The sequence below is a fragment of the Mus caroli genome, chromosome 13 (genome assembly GCF_900094665.2).
Source record: "Mus caroli chromosome 13, CAROLI_EIJ_v1.1, whole genome shotgun sequence".
Lineage (NCBI taxonomy): Eukaryota > Metazoa > Chordata > Mammalia > Rodentia > Muridae > Mus > Mus caroli.
The window spans coordinates 36,923,748-36,941,628 of NC_034582.1; the positions used below are offsets into that span (position 1 = coordinate 36,923,748).

The 17,881-nt window shown below is 43.4% G+C and overlaps 1 protein-coding gene across 1 annotated transcript in view; it reads left to right on the forward strand.

The window, feature by feature from the left end:
* Window positions 1-16,359, forward strand: part of Tmem170b (transmembrane protein 170B) — a 32,838-nt gene extending 16,479 nt beyond the window's left edge. Inside the window, exons 2-3 of the mRNA XM_021180635.2 lie at window positions 5,784-5,954; window positions 9,456-16,359. Of these exons, the coding sequence (XP_021036294.1) occupies window positions 5,784-5,954; window positions 9,456-9,586 (302 nt within the window). The 3' untranslated portion in view covers window positions 9,587-16,359. The remainder of the gene's footprint in view (window positions 1-5,783; window positions 5,955-9,455) is intronic.
* Window positions 16,360-17,881: the final 1,522 nt, after the last annotated feature.

Consider the following 17,881-nt stretch of genomic DNA (forward strand, 5'->3'; position numbering starts at 1 on the left):
ATAGAGCTCACACAGTGCCTTACTGACTGATACACAGTGGAGAGCAGCCCCTGACCACAATGTTGCTCTTTTGTACCTTTCTTCATTTTCAAGATAGTTTTTGTTTTTAATTTTTTGTCATTTATTGTCTTGACATAAAAATAAATGCTAGAAATTTATATCTATGTTTTACACATTTTAACTAATTTATCTCTTAAAATAGTGGTTATAAAAATAAACATATAATGAGACACATTGATTATTTACTCTCACAGGGAGGACTCTGGGACAAGCAGTTCTCCAAGGCATCAACTAGGTGTCCTGCCATTCCGTTCAATTCTGACATTTCACCTGGAGTAACACCTGGTCCCACAAGTCAAGGGCTCAGTCCCACGGACTGCCTCACTTCAGATGCCAATTCAACATCTGGACTTTCCTTCCTACTAGAGGTTTTGGGGAGCTCCACCTGAGAGGCCACATGTTACTTAAGAAATGAGTCTCTTTGGGCTTGTAGTCTCATAGATAAGAAGAATTTAAGAATGAATTCAGAAGGTAGCTCAAGGATAATTTTATTGGAGTTTTCTTTAAAAACAAAACAAAACAACAACAACAAACCCAACACACACAAAGCAGTGGCGAAGGCAGGCTGGCCCCCTGAGCAGCTGCGGGAGTAAGGAGGATGAGAGTTCCAGGAGGGGAAAACTCGCCTTTTGAGTTAGGTATTGAGGCCAGCAAACAGCCACTTGGCACACAGGACAAGGAACAGGGTGTGTCTTCAGAGGAAAAAGGAAGGACATGCAAAATGTCAGAGGAAGCTCTCCAGGCATGGCTGGCATCTAAAGGGAAGAAAGAGATGAAAAGGCAGAAGGATAAGTTACTAGGTCCTGAACAGTTTCATTCTTGTCTTTGTCCAGAAGCAGAATTTGTCTTTGATTCTCTGGCCAGGAATGCCAAAGAGAGTTCTCGTTTCTTCTCTCCTGAATGAGAACTTGCAGGCTACATGAGCAGGTGATTCAGAACTTAGGAAGGCTGAGCTGCTGATGGTGGCTTGACAAGTGACTGTTCTGACAGCAGGAGACTTCTGGGAAAAATAAGTATATTACACTGTTAAGGTGATAATTACTCCCCTCCCCCTTTTACATTAATCTTCCGAGGCCTTGGTCAGAGGCTTGGGTAATTGACAAGTCCAGCTGGATTAACTCTCAAAAGAGGAGACAACATGTAATCTAACCTTCAGAACAGATCAGGACGCCATGTGACTACCTAGGGCCAGCATAGACCCCATTATAGAAGGGGTCCATACTCAGTGGCCTTTAAGGCTCCTGTAACATTCCTCCTTCAAAAATGGGGACCTAAAATCATTTAGGAGATAGGCCAGAATTTGGGACTAGATATAACTAATTTTTACCATGGAAATGTGGCCTCCTGGCTCCAAAGCTGTTCACCAGAGGAGATGAATGTTTGGACTGGAGTTTGGGCCACCCACCCAAGCACAGCCTGCAGACAGGCATGTTCACGTAGGAGGAGATAAGAAGCCATGACACTGGCATTTGTAGCTGGAGAACCAAGGACAGTGCCTGCTTCTGGCAGAGGAGCAGAATGGAATTGTTCACTTTCGAGGACTCTGCTCCAAACTGCATAGCTGATTTCTATCTCCTGTTCCCATCACTATGTCCCACCAGAGGGTAATCTATGTCCTCCGCTTGTGATTTGGTTGTTACTAAGTGACCCCAGTACTCATAAAGATCATGTAACACATGCCCTTCAGTGACTGATGGGCTCACTCCACAGAAGTACACAAGGTTCATCCAAGGTGAATCATGTGACAGAATTTTTTCTCTTTTTAAAATGAAACCATTTCCCAAGATCTGTGTATGTGACATTCATTCATGGGTTGATACACACTTGGGTTGCTTCTGCCTCTTGAGTTGTGGTGGATATGCAGGCATGAGCTTGGCTATGCCAGTATCTCTTGGAACAACTAGTGTACTCTTCATCCTTTTGGGTACTGTATTCATCAGTTTTATATTACTGTGATAAAATGTTCTGACGAAAATCACGTTAAACGGTGATAGGTTTATTTTGGCATATAGTTCCAGGGGACTAGAGTCCATCATTGTAGAGGAAGCAGGGCATGGTGGCAGCAGGAGGAGGCTGGCTGATCACATTTGTCCTACCCACAGGAAACAGAGGTAGAGAACAGCGCAGGAAGGGAAGTGAGTCTGCATACTCTCAAAGCCTGAGAGTGATGTACTTCATTCCACAAAGCTCCACTTCCTAAAAGTTCCATATCTTTCCCAAATAACACCATCAACTGGGGATCAAGTATGCAAATACATGAGCCAAGGAGGGACAGTTCTCCTTCAAACCACCATATTCTACCTCTGGCTTTCAGAGGCTCATGGCTGCCTCATGATACAAAAGTGCATTTAGTCCAACTTTTAAAGTCCATATAGTCTTTTAACAGCTACAGCACTGTTCAGAAGTTCAGTCTCTTCTAAGACACTTGAGATATTTTTAAGAAAATTTCTTAACTGTGACACAACTGTGAGACTTAAAAGCAAATTATATACCTTCAGCATATAATGCCACAGAATATACGTTCACATTCCAAAAGGGAGGAATGGGGGCATAGTGAGGAAATCATGGACCAAAGCAAGGCTGAAACCCAGTGGGGAAAACACCAAATCCTGTCTCTCCACATCCAGTATTAAGAGTTTCAGTTTCAAAGGGCTTAGTGACTCTGCTCCTCCAACTTTTTGCTGCCTGCAACATGCATCTCTCTTTTGGACTGGTCCCCTTGCTTTAGGCAGATCTCCTTGGCAGATATTTCTCATGGCTTTGGCATCTCCCAACATCTTGGGTTCTCTGCTACAACACAGGCTTCACACAAGTTCCACAAGTTCACACAATGACCTCTCAGAGGCTCTGTCCCTACCACATGTTGCCGGGCCTCAGGAACTGAGATAACTGATATTGGTTGTCAACTTGACTGCATCTGGAGTATTAAAACCAAGCAGCTGGGCAAACCTATGAAGGATTTTCCTTGATTGGATCATTTGATATGGAAGATCCACTCTAATCTGTATCATTTGAGGTTGGAAGACTCACTTTAAATCTGGCCCACACCTTCTGGTGGCTTGCCCCTAATGACACTGAAGAAAGGAGCTTTTGGTTTTTGCACGCTTGCTTTCACTCTTGCTGGCAAATTCATCTATCCTGCCATTTGGGCATTCCTTTGCTGGTATTGGAACATACTTCTTCAGCCTTGAGCTGAATGTGGGCAGCTCTCTAGGACCTCCCTCAAGTGTCCCAGCTTGGGCCTGCTCAGATCCATCCTCATAGGCTGAATAACTACAGGACTCTTAGCTTTTCTCTTGGGAGACAGCTATTGTTGGATTAGCCAGACATGATAAATCCCCTTTTAATGTATTTATAGATGCATTCTGTCCGTTTTGCTTCTCTAGAGAACCCTGACGAATAGAGCCGCTCTCTGAAATTCTGGAGAAAGAACCAATGACTTTCTTAATCATGCATCTTTCATGCCTCAGGATGCAGGGCATGTGGATGGCACTGCCAAGTTGAGCTGCCAGTGTGGAGTAGACGCTGCTCCCTCCCTTGAACCATAGTTGCAGAAGCTTCTCTATACAGAAGCTGTGGGAAACCGTGGCTAAGTGTTTGTTTACCTCTTAGACTTTATCCTGTCACATGGTGTATGCTTAGCTGGGGGAGGCCTTGCTGTAGAGTATCTTTTCTCCCAGTGCAGGGCACAAAAATTGCCTTTTGTGATGTTTTTCTCTCTAAAAATCACAGCCTTTTTTTTTTTTAAGTTCAAATGTCTTTATGGCTGCCTTATGCTTCCTATCATCCTCTTCCTCTTTAAGCCGCACATCCTTTTCTTTCTGCCCTTCCTGTTGCTTTTCTTTATGTAGGCCTGCATCAGAGTAATCAGAAATAACCACATCACAGACCTGGTGCCTTGCTGTCTTGACATTTCCTCTGCTTAAGCGTTAGTCCACCGCTCTTTATTCTGGCCTCAGAGAAGTTCCTAGGACATAAGCAGAATACATACTAGCTAGCTTGCTTGCTTCCTTTCTTCCTTCCTTAATCCTTCCATTCCTTCCTCCCCTCCCCTCCCCTCCCCTCCCCTCTCTCTCTCCCTTCATTCCCCCCTTCTTTCCTAATTACCAAGACGTTTTTCTCTTTTTCATTATGTACATGTATATACATATAAACAGAACCTGCTGAGTCTAGTTTTGTTTGTGTGTATGTTTTTCGAGCTGACCACTTGGTGTTGTACACCAATTATGAGGTTAATCTCTGAAGAATGGTTTTTCCCTCTCTCAGCAGTCATCAGTTGCCTGCCTATAGCTCTCCATCTGGTGTTAGGGGCCTTGTAAGATTTCCCCCATTCACTCTGGCATGGTAACTGATAGCTGGCTTTCTTACTGTTGCCTACATGTATGTATGTGCACCAGGTGCCCATGGATGCCAGAAAGGGACATGGATCCCCTGAACTTGTATTACAGACAGTCTTGAGCTACCATGCTGGGTGCTAGGAAGAGAACTTGAGATAGCTGGGCCATCTCTCTAGTCCCCAGTTAGATTTCTTATATAGTCTAGGAATGACTGTGCCCACTCAAAGCAATTATCAATCCAGATAATCTCTCACAGACAAGGCCACAGACCAATGTGATCTGAGCAGCACGTCAGTTGAGGGTCCTAACCCTAACCACTCAGATACACACCAAGAAATGGCATTGGGTCATGTGGTGGCTCTGTTCTTAGGTTTCTTGAGGAACTACCATGCTGTTTCTCGTGGTAATTTCCACCATGATGTTTGGGAAAATAGCCCTTGCTTTAAAAAAGTGTCCTCTCATAAGGACTTGACAGAAAGTCCAAGTAGCACAAACGGCAGAGGAGACCCTTCCTCATAGAGTGTTTGCATACCAAAGAGGACCCTCTCAAGGGCGCTAACCATGCTGGTTGGCTTTTCAGTTAGAAGCAAACTTTCCTGAACTGGTTCACTTGAAGCAGGTGCTTAGCAGGGAGAAACTGGGATGTTGTCTCCTGTATAAGGAAGTAATATGGTAGACCTCGGAAGTTGCTGAAACCCAGTCTTGGTGGCCTCTTGTCATTGGTGGATCTCTTTCTTTCTTTCTCTTCTGTGGCCTGCACTGTGTGGTGAAGGAAACAGGTTTAACTTCAGTTACCCAGAGATGGAGAAGAGGGAGTGCATTGCAATCAAAGTCTCCCAGAGAAAGGGGCTCTTCAGCCCCACACAGAGCAGCTGCTGCCTCTTGGATGTGGCCAGGGAGATGGAGTTATACCAGTCTCTAGGGGAAGTGTGTGGAGAGTGAGAAGCAGCAGAGGCCTGGAAGAAAGGAAGTGAAGGCTGGAGAGGCATAAGGGGGTGTGCTCCATCCCTGTGGTGTGTTAAGTCAGCAGTGAACAGTCCATTGGGAGCATGCTGAAGACAGCATAAAGCACAGTGAAAGTCCTGGGTAAAGTATTACAGTTACAGGAGGCAAGCTGATGGATTGCTTTCTAAATGGGATGTGCAGAGGAAGCGACAGCATGGCCTTCACCTTTTGAGATCATGGAGCTATTCTTCCATTAAGCCTTAGTTAGCTTTAATAATAGTCCCTGACTCCCTTTCTCCTGTGGATCAGATAGCAGGTGAGGCCTTTTATGCACGCTCTCTCGTTTAGGGTTCTCCGCAGCCATGGGTACTCACTGTTTGCTGGCTGAGGCTTCCGAACTATACTTCTGCAGCAGGACTAACACTGTTCTTTCCCTTTCAGAGATGTGGTACTGGATCTTCCTCTGGGCTCTCTTCTCCTCTCTGTTTGTCCACGGTGCTGCGGGCGTGCTGATGTTTGTGATGCTGCAGAGGCACAGGCAGGGGAGAGTGATCTCCATCATTGCTGTCAGCATCGGGTTTCTGGCTTCTGTAACTGGAGCGATGATCACTAGTAAGTTGACTTGTTTTGTTTAAAGATATAATTTTATATGCAAATACTGCTTCGGTAAGTGCTGTTGTTATTGTAAAAGAAACACTATCTTTCATGTAGACTGGTCCTCAGCACTTACAGCCTAGAAGGCAAAGGTGAGTTGATTTACTCACCGGACAGACACATGTCACTATGTGCGTTTGCTCTTCGTGGATTTGTGAGAAATGGCATTGGCAAGAGGCATGGCTGATTCAGTCTGAAAGTGCTTCATAGCAAAAGAAGTCTCTGCTTTAAATATGCCTCCTCTCTATTAAGGAAAGAAGATAGGCACTGAAGATAGAGCCTTTGAGTCTGTGGGCTCATCTGCCTGTGACAACAACCGCTTATGACAAAAATTTCTCTGCTTCAGAAAATGTACAGTTTTCTGCTGAGCTGTCTTGTGGATTTCCTTAGCCTGTCACCTAGTTTTGTTCTTCTGACACTGAACTTGGCCCTGCTCCACCCTGTACTTCAGAGTTAAGTTCTGGTTTCTGGGCTGCTGCTCGAGCAGAACCCAGTTGCATCCTGGAAGCCCCTCAGCTGCTTTCTTACTGGGTTGTGCTTACGGCTGCTGACTTAGGTCCCTGCTGCTTTTGAGACATAGACACACAGGGCAGGCGTTCCCTTTGGCTGTCTTCTACACTGTGGGCCCTTACCGCTGCACTGCACTGTTTGGGGCTCTCCACAGGGACTTCTTTCTTTCACTTGATTCTGGCCACAGAATATGAGGAAAGCCTTACTTTTATAGTACCGGCCCAGGCACAGGTCTAGCTCCTGGGGTTCTCAGAGAGTCACGAAGAAGAGACTGGAGTAAGTGCTAAAGGATCTTGAAAGATTAGTCAAGAAGTCTGGAGTTTTTCCTGCAGGCCACAGAAAACAAGTAGATATTTTTATTTTCCCCTTTTTTAAAAGATTGCCTGCCTATCTGTATGTCTGTGTATTTTGTGCATGTAGTGCGTACAGAGGCCAGAAGAGGATTGCGAGCCACTGTACTGGAGTTACAGCTGGTTGTTAGTGGTCACATAGGTACTGGGAACGGAACTGTGTCTTCTGAAAGAGCAATAAATGCTATACATGAACCTCATGGGTGGGCTTTAAGGACATAAACTTCTGAGCATCTCTGGGCCACAGATACGGGTGAAAGCTCTTCAGTCAGATTTTGTTTTATAACTTTATGGAGAGTATGAGAAGAAGCAAGAGAAAACTCTTAAAGGCGGGGCCTTCATTGCCACACCCACTAGTAAAGCTACCTAGACAGTTGTTCTGTTAGCTGGGTAGGTGGGGTGAAAGAAAAAAAGAAGGAAGGAAATGTGTAGAATCAAGAAGGGAAATAAAGAGAAAGGAAGAGGAGTTGAGAGCTATGAGTAGAATTTATACTGTCACTCATTCCTGGCCTAAGTCTACCTTTATTGTAGGTGTTAGTTGGGATCCCCTCCTACACAATAAGCCAGTTTTTACCCCAGTACCCACAGGAGTAACCTGTCAGTTACTTATCAGAGTACTGCCTTCTTATTTGCTGTATTCTCAACATCCACGGCTACGTCTCTTGTGATTGGTTCATCTTCTGTTTCTATTTTCTCAGTAGGGCCTTAGTTCTTCGACCTCTGTGGTTTTGTAGTGTATCATGGAGGTGCTTTGGTCTAGTGCGTGTGTCCTAGGTAATTCAGAGTTAGTGTAGCCATCTGTTCATGGACTGTTCTTTCATATGGATTTCAGAGTGTATCTACTGATTCCCCCCACCCCCCGAGCATGAGTATGGTGTTGTTAGAACCCACTTGGGAAGCTCTGGGGTGTTAGGGGGTGTGACGTGTCATGTCCACTTAAGGAACCCATCCTCCCTCTCATTAGAGAGAAAACTGCTTCCTCAGTAGGAGTTGTGTGCTTTGCACACCCCCTGAACACCTGGTGTGCATGGTAGTTCTTGGTCACACGTTGGTCGTTCTGGTGTGAGGAAATCGTGTGACTCTTGGGTAGTTGTGTTTAGGAAGAATTCACAGAGGCCTGGTGCAGTGAAGAAAGAGGTGAGTGGACTGGGGACAAGCTAAGCATTAAGTCAGGCACAGACCGGAACTGAAGAAACAACTGAAGTGTAGTCAAAGATAGAGAATCTAAAATGTCACCTTTATTGAACAGTTACATGCTGCTAAGTGTAAACTGTCAAAATGGACTTAAGGAGGAACATTAATGGAACAGTGTCTTTAAATCATTGAAGTTCTGAAGCCACCCCACCCCCCCACGCCCAATCTCCAGACCCAAATACAGTATTTGGAGCATCCCTACCAGAATGTTAAGGAACATTTACCCTCCCTCCTTTTTAATCCAAATTATTGCAGAAAATAGAGTAAAATTTGTATGACTTTTGCTGAGACTGGTCTGACCATGTCAGGAAAGATAAAAAGGGTAAAGACAGCAGGCATGGGCTCCTAGAATACTGTCCCTGGGTGCAGAGATTACTTGCTGACATCTAGGGCTTTGCTGTTTGTTTTTAAATTTTATATATTTTTATATAGGCATTTTACCTGCATGTATGTCTGTGTACCACTTATGTGTCTGGTGCCCATGGAGGCCAAACAGGGCATTGGATCCCTTGGAGTTAACAGATAGCCATGAGCTACCATGTGGTTGCTAGGAATTGAACCCAGGTCCCTTGAGAAAGCAGTGATTGCTGTGAAACACCGAGCCATCTCACCAACCCATCTCACCGACCCATGTTTGTTTGAGAACTCACTGAGAACCACCTGCCTCTGCTTCCCGAGAGCGAGCAAGTGAGCGGTGGTTGAGGTGCTGCTGTACCTGGCCCTCTGCCTTTTCTTCTCTCCTACTTTTCCTTTATTGCTTCTCCCCTCCTCTCCTCTTTTCTCCTGCCCACCCTCCCTCCTTTCCTCCTTCCCTTCTAACCTCCCTTCCTCCTTTCCCACTTCCTTCCTTCCCTGTGGTTTTAAGGCCCTCTCTTTCGTAGTATACTGAATCCATCCACTTGGTTTCCAAGTTTACAGCTGTGGTTTTATTTTTAGCCTTTTCTTCTTTTGTGATGGCATGGTGTGAGGTAGGACCAGGGTGGCCATTCCAGCACCATAAGTTGGGTTGTGAGGCACTGATAGTTCCTCCTGCCGTGCCTGTTCTCTAGAGTTAGTGCAGAGTGCTGGGACCAGTACCTATTTCTCTCCTTTTCAATATGTGCATTTTAAGGGGATGGATGAGAGTTTATTCTGAGTAAACATGAGTGGCAGTTCTTATTGAAAAGATCCTCACATTAAAAGTGCTGAGAGCGTGAACTGTGGACTGTAGCGTTCCGTTAAAAGCACCGTTCTTGAGTTGTGTGGTTCTGTGGGGTTTGGTAAAGGTTAACCAGCCGTGTGGAGAAGGAGATCCTCAGTCAGGTGAAGAGTGCGGAGGTTTTCTGTTTAGGTGAACTGAAAGGCGGGCAGCCGTGCGTGTGTGGCAGGTGGGGCCCTGGATGACTCTGCTCTGCTTCCCTCTCAGGTGCAGCAGTGGCCGGCATCTACAGAGTGGCTGGGAAGAACATGGCCCCACTGGAAGCCCTGGTGTGGGGCGTGGGGCAGACTGTGCTGACACTCATCATCTCCTTTTCAAGGATCCTCGCCACACTCTGAGTTCTGAGGGAATGTCTTCTTCACTAAGGAAACGGGTGGACATAGTCCCCGGAAATGTGTGGTTAGCCAGCTGAAATGAAGTGGTACAAGCAGGGACCCAGCAAGAAAAACCTAGGGAAGACCTTGAGCCGTGTGGAAAGCCTGCCCTCTGGCGTCCAAACGATTGCACTACCGCACTGCACCTTACGTGCCTCCATCCCAGGCAAGGTGCACAAGACACTCTGTGAAGCTGCAAGAAGAAGCACCTTGTTTAGTTGCCAATCAGGTTAACATTGGTGTTGAAATCGTCGTTCTCAACAGTGTTGTGTTAAGTTACAGGAACGTTTTGAGAAATTGATCTATGTGCCAAACTTTCCTTTCTGTTAACATTGATCATGTGACAGTTTGCAAGTGTAGACATAGGTGAGTGCTGTGAGTATACTTGACATGGATTCAGGTAACGTAGCCAGGCTTAGCTTTGTCATGTTAATCCCATGAGTGTTGGATAGTGGGCTTTCAATACCAAGGATGGTGTTCGGTTTGTTAAGCTGAGTGTTCTGGGACTTGGGGCTTTAATATGTCTCTGTGTTGTTATTTAATTTATGTGAAAACCACTGGTCTCCTCCATGGAGGACTCGCTGAGCTGTTCTATGGACTCAGACTTGTAGGGTGCATACTTTTCAGTAACCTACACCTTTCATAGTTTCCCTCATATATCATATTCTATTTATATGGATCAAACCTTTATGAGTCAAACACATTGTCACTTGTGTGTCATAAAAATATAATTTACATTTTTCTTATAAATTTTGTAAGGAAAAGTCTAAAATGCATGTTGCATTCTTCAACCCTTCTAAAGGTTTTTGCCTCCATCTCACAGAATATTCTAATTCATTGCAGTGGGATTGTGTGTACCGTGTACGTGTCTTGAGTGTCTTGGATTCTGTAGTACTAACTGCTTAGAGAGTGGCCTAAATTAGGCTCTGGGATTAAGAATGCTTCATTTATAGGAAAATAATAAGTACCTTACATAGGAAGAGCAGTAAACTGTCTCCCTCTGTGTATGTGGCAGGGAGAAAATTACACTTGGGAAGACTGGGGGACTGAGTGGATTGTTTTCAAGTTGGCAGTTAGTCTGAGTATATCAAGACAATGCAGAACCTTTACCTACGCGGGGTGTTAGCGGTGTGGTTTACCTTTGTGATTCTAAGTTATTACCTGAGTCGAATAGAGTCTCAGGTCACATTCATTATCAGTGGAAATGTACTTTGTTTATAAAACCTTTTGGGAGGTTTAGAAAAACACAGTTGTTTATTACAAATACAGGAAGTTGGGAAAGTACAGACCCTGGTTGAACTGAGTGTGTGTGTGTGTGTATGTGTGTGTGTGTGGTGTGATAACCAGTTGTAATTACAAATGTGCTAACTTAAGGGAAGATCCATTGTAGAAATTATGAATTTATAGGTAATCTAAAGAATAGCACAGCACCTTGAGCTCCTTGACTTAGTTTGGTTGAAGGCGTTTACTATCCCTGCCCCTTTTCTCTGACAGAGAATGCATTATCAGTTTCTGGAGGAGCTGCTTTGCCGGTGCATCAGCCAACTTAGACTTACTAATAACATGGCTTGGAAATTTAACAACCCCCAAATCAACCAAGAAGCAAAGCTATATCCTTAGAGATGTCAGAGAACAAGTCTGAAATGGATTCCTTCTGCTGTGCCCAGGCCTGCTGCTCTGCCCATGCATTCTTGTATTCTTGCTGTTTTCTAAACTTAAACGTGAGCATCTTTTCCCGGTAACCCCAGTTCTCTCTCCTGTTTGGCTGGCTTTGCTCTTGTCAGCAACTCAGAGCTTTGTGTGCCAGCGTGAGACTTAACTGTCACTGACATTGACTTGTGTACAGAACAAATATTTGTGTTAACGTGGTTATCTTATGATCTGAGAAAGTTATCATGTTAAAGTAATACAGAGCCCATTGTTCAAATCTAAAACTAACTAAAAATTACCTTGACGCATTGACTATGTGAATGAATGGACCAAAGAGAATTGCGCTTGTTTTGTGCTCTAGGGTGAAAGTCTAAGGGGGTTAGTTACCACTTTAGAGACTGTCCTGCGGTCATCTCATTGTCAAGCTAATTTGCATTAAGAATTGTGTTCGTGTGTGCACTTTTAATTTGATGGGCATTTTTAGTTTCTTCAGTTTTTTCCATTGGGATTTTGTGTAACTATCACTCTTGGTATTTTGAACTGCAATTGAGTAGTGTGGATTTATGAAACTGTCTATATATCTATTTATATGGTAAAGTTTTCAAGAAGCTGTTTCTTATAGAGACAAAGTGTTTAATGAAATATATATATATATACACATAAGTATATCATTATATATACATATATAGATAGCTATATATGAAGAATACAGTCCAATTGGAAAGCTTTGTTTGATGAACATTTTCCTGTTCTTCTGGAGAAGTTGATACATTTGTTTGGTTAAATGATCTTTCAAATAGACTGGAGGGTATTTAAGGTTTTGGATCTGACAAAAGCCCTCACTGACATAGTCAGTTCCATTTTCTTACAAGCTCAGCCGTGGATTAGCAGCACATTTTCTTCCTTAGCACCCCATCTCATGTGACCAAGAGTGCAGCCTGATAACGATACAGTTCCATCAGCTTCTCGGGAGACATGGTTAACTCAAATCCTCATGTGTGTCAGCTCAGCCAGTGGTAAAGGCTTACCCAGGATTCTTTCTTAGTATTCAAAACACAGAATTCCATGGCTCCTTTTCTAAGCCTTCAGGGGATTTTTTTTTTTTTTTTTTGGGTGAAAGAAGGGAAATTAGGTGTGTTGTGAAGAACAAGGATAATTAAGATCTGAGGATGCTATAGAAAACAGTGCCTCCAGGGCCTTCCATTCAGAGCGTGGAAGGCTGGGTGGCCTCTTTGAGATGCCTAGGCTGGTACTCACCACTTAGCTCAGTTTGCTGAATTCTGTTCTATAGATCTCCTGTGTACAAGGATGGCTGAAATAGGATTTCCTCAGACTCTACCAGGAACTGGACAAGCAGTTTCAAACTCTAAAAAGGTTGGATAGTACCTTACTACTTCCTGAGACTCATCCTTTCTCCCTCCCCGGACCTCATTTTTCTTTTTCCATCTCATCCTCTGAGTTGGACATTTCAGTGTCTTAGGTGTTGCTCTGACAGGAACCAGACTCTAAGCCAATGGGAGAGACTGCAGTCCATGCTCCATCATGTGGTTCACTTTGGTCTGAGTATCATTTAACCACTCTCAGCTTTAGGTCTCCCTTTGAATTGATTAATACCTCCTATGAGTAGACAGTATGTTTCTGACAGTAAGTCAGTAGAATTCTAAAGTTATATTTTGCCATAACCATTGGGTTTTATGAAATTCACCTTCATTTCTAATTTTTTTCTATATATTGAAAGAAAAAAGACTTTTATATAATTTTACTTTCATTACCTCCTCTTTGCCCCTTAAAATCAACAGATAACTTTTCTAAGGAGACTTTGAGGAGTTGATGATGATGGGTGTGATGGGTAAATAGGAATATATTACAGGTTCTGGTCACCTCTGGTTAATGTAGAGAGAATGGGTGTGGCCAGCATTTCCTCCACTGCCATTTCCTACTTGCTCTTTTTGGTTTGACTCAGAACATCCTTTGACTGGGTCCCATATGCAAAGTACTGCCCTCGTATTAGCTCCCGCCCCTCCTGGTCATCTGTCGCTGTGACGTAAAGAATATGGAAACATTACTGAGGAATTTCTGATGATGGCTTTAGATTATAGAGAAGTATGGTAACATAGCTTGAGTATGACTGGGTAGTTACTGAATCTTTTTAAAATCAGGGGGCTGTATTCTCGGTGGTTAGACTTGACAGTCATCCAGTAGTCTCCTAGTTATCCATAATTTCTCATCCTTTGAAACTGTTCAGGATATAAAGGGCATTATTCAGTTTTAAAATGTAATGTTTCTTGAATGTGCAATGCCATTTGTAACAGAGGGAAATTCAAAGTGGGGGATGTTAGAGAGGCTAATACACAAAACAAGAGCATATGAAAACCCTCTGTGTTTGCAAGCATAGTTCCTCCATCCTGTTAAGACCATAGCCACCATGGAGAGAGAAGTTTGCTCATGCCTTGGTCCAGTGAGTGTGGGCTCTACAAAACACAGGAGCTCATGGCACGTTTTGTAGGGGGGACTTGTCCTCCCTTGAGGATCCCTGTTTTCTGTAGGTGATCCTGGGTGGTGGCTTAGTTTCTGAATTTGCCTATCTTAGCATCTAGCTGGAATCTGTTTGGGAGAAATTAATGTTTCCTATGTGAAATGTTTTCAGGAAGCAGGGTGCTGCACTGCTACATCTTTCTGAGGGCACTGGCAGCACTTACCTTTCTGAGCAAGCTGAGCTGGGATGCAGAATCATTTCTTCATTTAGATCGGCTTTCACATTCTTTACCTACATGTGTGGCACATGTATTGAACATATATAATGGCCTTTTGGGATTTGCAAACTAACATATTTAGCAGTTTCTCTAACAATCTCTCTCCTTTCCAAAGCAGATGTCATACATCCTAACTTAGATGTGTGCAGTTCTTGACAGAAGCTGGCGTGCTAGTGCAGAGAGACTGTTCAGTGCCCATGTTTATGCTGTGGTTATCTCATTGAAAAGGATGCATTCAAGGCACAGGGCTGGGGGTGGGGTAGGCAGAGAGTCCATGTGATGCTCCTGTTCTCCTTTGGATGATGTCCTGCACCCACACCTGCTGTGTAGGCTCCATGACACAGCCTTTCCCTTTGGGGAATGCCTAGCTCCATACTCTGATGCTGATCATCTGGACCCACCCGACGAGCACAGCACTGCCCTCCTAGACGTACACTGGGGATTCTTTTCAAGACATTCACTTGTTCAGAGGCTTGAGAACGCTACTGATGTTTAAAGGTTTTGGTTTGGTTTGGTTGTTGCTTTCTTTTTTTTTAAGTTTTATATTTTTGAGATAGAGTCTCACTCTAGCCCAGACTAGCTTTGAACTTGTGATCCTTCTGTCTCAGCTTGTCAGGTACCAGGATTGCAGATGTGTACCACTGTGCATGGCTCCTCCTTTTTCAATCAAAAGGTTTACGTTTCATCTCGGAAAGTGGTTGGAATAGAATAGTTTTTTAAAGTTTTCTTCCTAGAAAGAAAAATACTCTTGTTTGCCTAGGGTTTTTTTCATAGTGCTTATGATAGTAGCTGTGTTTTCCATGGGGCACTCTTGCTCTTCCCCTGTGCACACCTTTAGTCATGAGCTCCACCTGTTTCATGAACAAGTAGGACGCTCCCCTCAGCTCATTGTCACCATATGATCTGGCAGAATGCTCACCCGTGCTTCTAGCCCAAGTATTAGCCCCTGCCTTAAGATGTCCTAGGATGAGAGAGCAGCTTTAGTTATATGATAACATGGCTTTGTTTAAGTAGCACAAGTATAGCTGCTCTAGCAGATACTAAGAAACTATCAGCCAGCCCACTGATGAACCATTTAGCTAAACCACAGTATAATTTTTTTAAAAGCTAAATGATATCTCAGTGCCTTGAAAGTTAAGAATCTTTTGCAAAGTGGACTTAGGGAGGACTGGGGTTTGGCCAATGAGCTGGCTTTGTGCACACCACCTGCAGAGAGATCCCAGAGCTTACAGTGGGCCACTGAGACAAGTCCAGCTACTTATTCTTTACAGTTCCGGCTCCGTAGACATTAGCCACTGACTATAACAGGCCACAGCTGCTTTTACAGCCCTTCACCACACGGGGGCAGTTTCCTCTCCTTTTTTCCCTTTCTTTTTTTCCAAGTAAGTATGAAAGTAGAAAAATGTAGACAAACAAATGTGGGATTTTAAAGTTGAGTTTTAGGTAAACTAGAGATTCCTGTGTGGACAGTGTTAGTTTAATATTGTAGTTACAAAGGCAGACACTTTATGTAACCTTTAGAAATATGTTTACCATCAGGGATTTATTTTTACAATAGAAATATTAAATGTACTGTGAAGCTAAGACAGGAAGACTAGACGTTGGAGGGTGATACTCAGACAAAAGTGTGTTTGGTGAGGTGCCCGAGTTATGTGAAAATGACTTCCCCTTCTGTTAAGACTATAAACTACACTGTATGAGTGTGTGTGTTGCATGTTTACATAAAACAATTTCATTCTGAAGGATTATTTCAACTATGTTTATATGTAATACCTAACAGGTTGTAAATAGTGTATACTATTGATTTTTAATTTTATATGAGCGATTTTTTTATTTCCCAAGTCATGTACAAATCTCATTGTGTATATAGCATAACTCCCTGGAGACACAAATTTTGCAGTGAATTTTAAGTATTTTAATCGCAGTAAGCATCATGTTAGCCTCAGAGATGCTGGTCCTTATTTTAAATTATTTTTCACCACACATTTTCTTCAAAGGGCAGCAATAAACATATGCAAGTTATTTTGATTCTTGAAAGTTGGCCTCAGAAGATAAGAGTGCAGTTCAATTCACAGCTGTAAAGAAAAGATGCACAACTCACACCATCTGCGTCTGGTCCCAGGACAACTTCTGAGATCCATCTGCACATGGCTCTCCTCTTTGTAATATACAGGGTGAACTGTTGAAAACACACAGGACATCTGTTAAAGTGAATCCAGCACTTCAGTGTCATTACACAGAATTTATTGGATTAAAGTTTGTAATATACAGTATTTTAATAAAGTTTCTGTATTCAATTTCATGCACTTATATATATAAATAAACCTGTCTTTAAAAACTATACAGTGCTGAACTCTTGGCTTATTTCCATCCTGTCTCTTCCCACCTCGTTCACAGCGGACTCGCTGTGTTATCATACACCAGTGGAGTGGTCTGGAGGCAGTTTGCCTGCATCTGTAAGATCCTGGGTCCAATCCCTGGTTCCACAAAAGCCATAGAAAATAAAACTTCATGGCCTCTCTGGATCTTCTGTCAGTTTTGTCTGGGCCAGTTTCACCTGTGGACTTTGAAAGTGTTGAAAAGGTTAAGCAGCAGGTTGAAAGACAGTTTAGTTAACTGTTATATTTGCTGGTAACCAATCTTGTCCTAAACCAACCCTGGGTCACATACGCATTTATTTCTACAAGTCACTATTCTAAAAATGAAGTCACAGGACTGGGGTGGTGGCTCAGTCAGTAATGCTGGTTGCATCCAGAGCTCCAGCACACATGTAAAACATCAAATGTAGGGTCACAGAGACAAAAGGCTCCCTGTGTTTGCTCCTTAGCCAGTCCTGATTGATAAGTTCCAGGTCCAGTAGAGACCGTCTCTAAAAATAAGGTATCCTTAGTGAGATGGGTAGTGAATGAAGGCACTTGCCACAGAATCTGATGACCTGAGTTCAGTCTCCAGTACCCATATGGTGGAGAAGGTTCAGATATAAATGGAGAGTGATGGGAAGGCATCTGTCATTGGCCTTGACACACATATACATGGAATATGGAACCTGAGAGTCAAAATGTAGTCAGAGTTCTTAAAAGATTGCTGAGGGAGATGCCAGGCTAACCATCCTCTTGAGGAGGGAGCAGAGAGCCATTCCCTCTGAATGTCGCTGGGACAAAAAGTAGCCTAACTGTATGTTAAGGATGCAGACAATTTTCACGTGTCCTGGTGTTTATCTAATTCTTACATTTACTAAACTGAATGTACTTTCCTTTTCTTTTGGAACAGAAGATGTTCTCATTCTACCATAAGAATAACTTTCCAGCTGGGCGTGGTGGCACACGCCTTTAATCCCAGCACTCGGGAGGCAGAGGCAGGCGGATTTCTGAGTTCGAGGCCAGCCTGGTCTACAAAGTGAGTTCCAGGACAGCCAGGGCTACACAGAGAAACCCTGTCTTGAATTCCCCCCTCACCCCCAAAAAAAGAATACCTTTCCACACAGACTGTGAACCCAATCCAACCAAACAGGAACTTGAGACCGGAGGTACATCTTGCACAAATGCACACAATGTTTATTACTTTGTATTATCTTTCTTGGGCTCAGAGTAATATTTTGAAATGTTTTTGAAACGGGTAAGTATCCTTCAATATTTTATATCAGCTGAGCATTGCGAGAAGACCCTAAATTTCAGACAAGATCAGAGACATAGAAAACCCAGAAAAAAAGACACTTGAGTCCTCTTCCAAGCCGCCTTGTGGAGGACAAGGCCTGCTCAGGCAGGAGAGACCAGCTCAGACTCACTGTCACTGAATGGGTATGCACACCTAAGTTAGGGATGAACAAGGTCTGTGTTTTTAGGGACAATGAAGGAGA